The sequence below is a fragment of the Doryrhamphus excisus genome, chromosome 17 (genome assembly GCF_030265055.1).
Source record: "Doryrhamphus excisus isolate RoL2022-K1 chromosome 17, RoL_Dexc_1.0, whole genome shotgun sequence".
Taxonomy (NCBI): Eukaryota; Metazoa; Chordata; class Actinopteri; order Syngnathiformes; family Syngnathidae; genus Doryrhamphus; species Doryrhamphus excisus.
In genome coordinates, this window is record NC_080482.1 from 10,725,081 (window position 1) to 10,732,743 (window position 7,663).

Here is a 7,663-nt window from a genome sequence, read left to right on the forward strand (position 1 = left end):
AAGTGCCTATTAAGAGTTAAACCTTGAGTAGGGTCAGTAAAATGAAAAAAACTATATAATTAGGGTTCACTGCATCCCGTTCTTCATGTATTTTCTTAATCATCACTGGCAGACTTGTTTTTTTTTTTGTTTTGTTTTTTTAAATCACAGAACTTTTATTTTTTTCATCAAAAGGGAGAACAAAAAAGAAGAAAAAAAACACATTCTCAGGTTAGGAGTTGTGAGTGAGGAGGGACGACATGAGGAGCATTTAAATACAGCCGCTCAATAAGGTTATACAGAATCATCACATGAGCCAGGAAGAAGCTTTTTATTCTAGAGTGCCGGGCCAGAGATTGGACATGATGGGAGGGAGGCGGGGGGGGATCTGCTTCAGTCGAGATTTGCAGGGTCAAATTTTAAAAATAAAAAGAAAGAAAAATATAAAGGAAGATATGGAAGGAGATAGGGCTTCATAACATAACACGGTTGTCTCTCAAGATTTCTTCAAAAGGTTTTGGCCAGCAGCAATAGTTTTGGATACAAAGCGGATAAACCATGGCACTGTGTGTGTGTGTGTGTGTGTGTGTGTGTGTGTAAATGTGGTGGTAAAAATAAAAAGTGGTAGGGGCTGTAGAAGAGCAGCCATTTTGTGATAAAGAGAGGAAGCTGGTGGACTCCGGTTGAGTTCAGGAGACGTCTAAGAAGAAAAAGAAAAAAACAACATTGAGACCTTCACACACTTAAAAGAGAAAAACAAGATGGTGGTTCACTTACAACTGGCAGGCCGGGCGCCGTATCTTCGCATGATCTGATCTTGTGTGAATTTCACAAACGATTCATATTGTTCTGTAAAAACACGATGATCTAAATTGCAGTGTTGCATCTTTGAGGTACCATAGTACTGACACCCAGCGGTAGTGTTTTGGTGGTGATTACCTGAAAGTTTTGTGTTTAGGATCTGTTCGTACTCCTCCCGGATCTTCTCCTCGTGGTCTTTGAGCAGGCGCTCACACAGGTAGCTCACCTGCTTGAGTGTGAACGAGGGCTGGTCCCGTCTCGAGGCACCTGGGAAAATGAGGAAAAGGCCTCACTATGGAACAACATACAACAACTTGCTGATATAGTTCATCTTCAAACAGATAAAATAATGCATAAGGTTAAAAACAACCAATTACCTAAAAATGTCATCCAATACTTCTCTACAAGAGAGGCGAAATAGGATCTCAGGGAAAAACTAAATTAGAAAATTATATGCTACGACTACGTTAAAAAGCCATAGCATTTCAGTATGTGGAATCAAACTATGGAATGGATTGAGTAAGACCCTCAAACAATGCACAACGATGAGCCAATTCAAGAAACAATACAAGCAGTTGATGTTTGCTAAATAAAAGGATGAAGAGTCTTGAACCAGTCATGATGTGCTATACATATCACTATATTGACACTTACTATGGTACCCATTATGTCATTGGATGGTCATATCACCTCGTACTTCGGTACATGGTACATTATTTAAAAAAAAAAAAAAAACAAAACCTTAAACTGTATTATGGAAAGCAGGAAGTGAACAAATGTAACAGTTACTGATTGTAAAAGTACCAGATGGAGGGGTAGGATTTAATAAGCTTTGCTTTTTCCTACTCCTTTTTGGACATGTGGAACTGTGAACTGATTATGTGATGCATTCAATTGTAATCTGATGCATGTTCAAATGAAATAAAACCATTACCATTACATTACCACCATTTCTACTCTCCATTTTCCAGAAATGACTTGCTGCTGCTGTTTGGGTGTTTGCATGTTTATTTTTCTTCTCCTACCTGGTGGGGAGCTGGGGGCGTGCAGGGAGGAAGTGGGACTGGGGATGTCTGTGGAGCCGCAGGCCTCTGTCTGGTTGAAAGCCCCCTCCAGCTGCCGCCGCCTCTGGATGCGGCTGTACTCCTGGCGGAGGTTCTGGAAGATCTGCTCTGTAGGGAACACAGAAGAATACAGTTTTATATTAGTCATTAACTTTCATGATGCATTTCTAACAGAAAAGAAGTGTTTTAAAAGTTATGAATATTTATCTTTCGGGGAGTATTTTGTTTATCGGCTCATCAGTTGGCTGCTGACAGGCAAGGGAAGTCACATGACTTTCGCACATCATGGAGGAAGATAATAAAACAGGATGTGTCTGTGCATGTTTCACTGCGTCCCAACGCCGTCAACTTGTAGTTGTGGCAGTTCAACTCCAGGGTGTTGCTTGGAAACGATAATACCCCCCCTCCCCCCGCCCTGCGCCCCCATCCATGCCACAGCCAGGCTGAGCAATCAATCACAGACACTTCCGGGAGTTAGTGGAACAAGGCGGAGGCTGTGGACTAAAAGGCTTTAGGCACTGACCAAACAATGAAGACGACGAGAGATGGAGCAAGTAGATTGGACATGCTGGGGCGGGGGGGGGGGGGGGGGGGGGGGGGGTTGGTTGGTTCAGTGAAGCGTATGATGGGTGGGTTCAGGTTACAGTACATCAACAAAGACTATCACCGGAACTGTTGGGAAATTACCATTTTTGACCTGAGCGTATTTCTCACCGAGATATATCTACTACCCATCATAGGAAACATCAGGCTGTCAGTGGTCTAGCTACAAACACAATGGTGCATTGCAGTACACTGGGAAATCTGACAATTGCAACATACAACCCCTGAATAGTTTGGATTTCTACAGTTTTACCACAGATTTTTAATACCTGTTCCAGGGTCAAACTGTCACCAACATAAAACATTACCTAAACACGTTTTTTGTTTTGTAACTGCCATAATAAAAATAAATCAATAAAAATAATTAACCACCAATTTTAACAACTCAAAACTGCTTTGACGTGTCTAAAACTGAGCTCTGACTTGAAATGATTCTAATGCAGGGGTCTCAAACACGCGGCCCACGGGCCAAATGTGGCCCGCAGGACACTAGTTTGAGGCCCCCGCCTTGATATGAAAGTTTAATGTTAGTGCGGCCCACGCAAGTTTGATATGGATGCTGTATGGTATCATGTACCCAGAAAAAATTATTACGTTTGATTAATGTTCATGTTAAAGGTTAAATAACTGTTAATAGTTATCCTCCCTATCCGTGTGGAAGTGGTAAGTTTTTGGCTATTTAAGTTTAAAGGAAATAACTTGAAGGCTACCGTTTAGGTCGCTAGCGCTCTAATTTGCGAATTAGCATGTGTCTCAAGACCCTGCAGTTGTGCAATATGTTGTAAATAAAAAGAGTATAAATGTGACTATAGTCGTGTTTTGTCATGTCTACAGGGCTCTAATAATGCTTTGTTAATTTTAATCTGAAAAAAATAATTTGTCTACCCACCAACTATATGTGGTTTCTTAAGTTTTTATTATTTGCCGTTTTATTATTATTATTATTATATTTATTTATTACTGATTGATTGATTTTCTTTATTCTTGATTTGTTTGTCATCTTATTTTGTGTAGAAAAATAAAAATGAAGATATTTGAGTACAGTGGAATGTTTTATCAGAGCTTTTATTGTAGAAAATCGGAACCAAAGCACTGAAAAAGTTTGTATATTTTTCTGTTTTTAATAAATGCGTTTTGTTTTTGTTTTTTGGAAAACCTGATGCGGCCCAGCCTCGCCCAGACTCTAGCACCAGTGGCCCCCAGGTAAATTGAGTTTGAGACCCCTGTTCTAATGTGTATCCTATATTTGTGTATTTTACTAAGCCTTATAATAAACATGGGTAATGGCTGTGGGTTTGTCGTGAAGGTTTCTATTGAGGTTTATTCCTGACATCCCAACAGTCAAGTGTTTTTTTCGCATACTAAAACATCAAACCTGCCCGACTGTGTGGCGGAATGGGATCTTGGTGACAGCTGACCTTTAGCTGACACAAAAAAAGCCGCTTGGCCCAAACTCTGTGAGACAGGCCTGTCTTGTTCCCTCATCCCCATCGTCATCGTCATGAGGGCCATCTTTGTGAGACTGATACCTGCTGTGTGGAGATCATGTCTGCAGCTGCTGGGCGGCCATGCAGACAGCAAGCTAATAAGATAAGCATGCTAGACTGTTTCATTAAAGATCGATGTCGCAATAGAGGCAAAAAAAAAAAAACTCCACCTGTGGCAGGAAACCAGAGGGGGGATTTTTGAAAGAAAAAAAAATACACTGAGCTCATATCTTCCTAGAAAAAATATTTTTATCTCAACAGGATGAGCCCCACACTTAACCCTGAGCATAAGTCCATGATATATGAGTCAGAAAACAGCTGGCATATGTGTGTGTGTGTGTGTGTGTGTGTGTAGCTCAACTAGCATGCTGTGTGATAGATAAGCACCACTCCCTGTGTCCGCCTGCAGCGATGTGCTAACACGCCACACCGACACCTCTTCACAGCAGCAATGACAAAAACACCCAAAAATTCAAAACACACCAAAAGTTATACTATTTGGAAAGTATCGATATCTCTAAAGCGGCACAAAAATCAGTGTCATATGTGGCGGCACGTTCTTTTGTGTGCGTTTTATAAATATACAGACTGTATAAAGTAAAAATAAATAGAGCAGTATGTTAATAACCCTAGTTTTTTTAGACATTGTAAAGCATTGTCTGCCCTGTGTCCTGCTTACTCAGTAAAATGAGACAGACCCGCCGGGAAAAATAATCTCCCTATGAAAGCTTTTTTCATATTTATATACATATATGATAATCGTTTTATTATTTTCAAACTCTACTCACCACATTTGACTGGTTTAAAGCATGACACATCGAGCTGACACGTCTTCAAACCTGCTAGCCCCGTGATACGCCATGGGGCTAACTTGTTTACACACTTGTGTGGCAGTGAAGAATGCTACAATGTGACAGTTAATAAATGGTTTATGATGGCCACATTTCAACCCTGGAACAGATTAATTCCACCTTTGGGGAAAAACGTGTGCTAAAATTCCATCAAAAGCGCCCTCGTATTGGGTCATTGAATCATGATTGACACTGCAGACAATAGCTGTGCCATGTTAGCTTCATGAGGGGTTTAACGTTCGGAAGAAGCTTTATGGCTCATCAAGACGTCGTCAGTCAGCATGTACTGTTCCGCTTCGCTGTGCAATCATTGGGCAGTCTTCCAAGTAGAGCAGAATGCAGACAGAGGATCTTTGGGCTAGTGTTTTTGACGGTAGCTTCCGACCAACAGCAGAGAAGTCCTGTCATATATATAAGATCTTTGTCTGCTGTTTTGGCAGAAGTTCCATAAAAATATTAGACCTCTACTGTCATATCATGGATCTTTGACTGTGTTTTTTTTCCCAGTAGCTTCCTAAAAACAGCAGAAAAGTCCTGTATAAAAGATCTTCGATGGGTATTTTTGCTGTACATGCTTAAAACAGCCAAGCACTCCCGCCATTTAGAGTATTCTTGATAAGCATTCAGTGAGACCATAAAAGCAGAGGCCTACTGTCATACTGAGTTTTTTTTTTAGTAATATAATAAATACAGAGGATCTTTTACTAGCATAGACAGCACTCCCGTCATGTTGAGGAGCTTTTGACGTTTTTGGGCGTTTTTGTAGTAATTTCCTCAAAACGGCAGAGTGCTCATGTCATATAGAGGATCTTGGACTAGCATTTTGCAGTACATCCCCCCCCAAAAAGCAATGTCTAGTCACATGCAAGATGTTTGACTAGCATCTTTGCAGCAGATCCTTACAGGGCGCTCCCATCATATAGAGGATCTCTGATTCACTTTTTTGCAGTTGGTCCTTTAAAAGAGCAGAGAGTTCTTGATGTGTAAATTATCTCTGACTAGCATTGTTGCAATATTTCCTTAAACCCCTCCTGTATTTAGTGAGGCTCTTTCATTTTTGTAGTAGATTGACAATACATCATCAATACAAAATTGTTTGTGGTGCATCCTTAAAAACAGAGTTCCTGCCATATAAAGGATCTTCAACTAGCTTTTTGGCAGTAACTCATTAAAAAAAAGCAGAAATCTTGTGAAGGAAGATCTTTGACTAGCATCTTCTTTGCAGTTGGTCCTTCCAAACAGAGCGCTACTGTCATATTGATCTGTGACTGGCAATTTTCCAGTCAGAACTTCAAGACAGCAGAGCGCTCCTTTCATTTAGAGGATCTTTGACTAGCGTGACTAGGATTTTTTAAATAGGTCCTTACAAAGAGTGCTCCTGTTCTATAGAGAATCTTCAAATAGCATTTTTCAGCAGGAAGTTTACACAGCAAAAGGAGTATCTTTGGCTAGCAAGTGCTTCTTTGTCATCATTTGACTTTATTCATAGTTTACATGCAAAGATCCAATAGAGCCTTACATGGCCAGCATAGGTGTGTGCTGCATTGTGGCCGTGCTGCCAAACGTGGAACCCACCATAAACCTGCAATGGCGGTTCCTCTGTATTAATTATAATAATCTACTTTTCCACGCCTCACTGTGCATGTTGTTCGTCAAGGAGGAGGAGACTGAGCAGCATTAATGGAGGAGAAGGCATTAAGGAAATGAACAATGCATTCCCACCCTCAGGAGGAAAGGAATAATGGCAACTCGCCCCCCACCACCATCTCAATGCAAGACGATTACTTCCAATTAGCAATGATGTTTTTGCAATGATGTGCATTGTGCTTGCGTGTCATTTGTACGTTATTATATGATATACATGATTATTACGAATGTTTACCTAGCTACATTGCTTTCAACAAACACCATGGATGACTGGCGAGTACGTTTATATTCAGTGGATTTGAACGTCAAATATGCAGATATATTGGATACAAAGCTTCGTAAATGAATAAAATAATAAATCATGAGTCATAAGTCAACAACAACTCAACGACGACACAGCCCATACTGGCCTTGCTAGCTTACCTTTAGCCTTCAAACCCCATTCTGACTGAGGCAACTAACGTTAGCATGTTAGCTAGTTAGCAAGCTAGCTATCCACCCAAACCCCCTCCCCCATGATGACACCCACCCCGCAAAAGGCAAGTAGACAAACTGGATTAAATTCGCTACCTGGCGTGAGTCTGCTCTCGCCTCCCATGCTCTGCGGCGACATGGCATGCGTCGGGGTGTCCATCGGCGCTCGAAGGTTGCATCTTTGCGGGGACGGAGTGCCGGGAGTCCCTGGTAAGGGGTTGCACCTCCTGCGCTTGGGAGACTGGGGACTGAGGAGGGCCTCGAACTCCATCGAGCGCTTTAACGTCGCCCCACAAGCCATATTCGACAAAAAAGAAGAGAGGACACTTGGAGAGGACGATTAACGAGCGTTGAGCTGGGTGTTAATGCCGATTGTTGAAGCGTTGCGGGGTCTTTCTTCCTGGCCGCAACAAGAGCTTCTTTCTCCAGGAGCGAAAAGGCAAGTAGAGCTTGCTGGATTTTTCAAACGTCACAATAGCGGAGCGTACCAATGAGCAACGGGGGTGGATCCTCTATTGTCACAACTCCCCGTTTGTTATTGTCCGTCTATTCATCGTAAAAATGCAGCTGATATATATATTTAATTGTTTATTATTAATATAAAATGATAAATAAATAGGTTTGTTCTGACTTGTGTGTTGTTTTTGTAGTTGTGTTTTAGTTGTCGCCCCCCGCGATTAGCTTAATGGTTCGAGTTGAACTCAAACCGAAGGTTCATTACAGTAGACGTCTGGAGGTAAATGGCTTAAACACGATT

At 41.4% G+C, this 7,663-nt stretch overlaps 1 protein-coding gene across 1 annotated transcript; it reads right to left on the reverse strand.

Moving 5' to 3' along the window:
- Positions 1–295: 295 nt before the first annotated feature.
- Positions 296–7,361, reverse strand: akirin1 (akirin 1). The gene is made up of 5 exons (XM_058053803.1): positions 7,003–7,361; positions 1,806–1,952; positions 919–1,047; positions 757–828; positions 296–679 (listed from the first exon to the last, which is right to left on the reverse strand). Exons 1-5 carry the CDS (start codon positions 7,205–7,207, stop codon positions 669–671), a joined length of 564 nt encoding a protein of 187 aa, XP_057909786.1. The 5' UTR covers positions 7,208–7,361; the 3' UTR covers positions 296–668.
- Between the last annotated feature and the right edge of the window lie 302 nt (positions 7,362–7,663).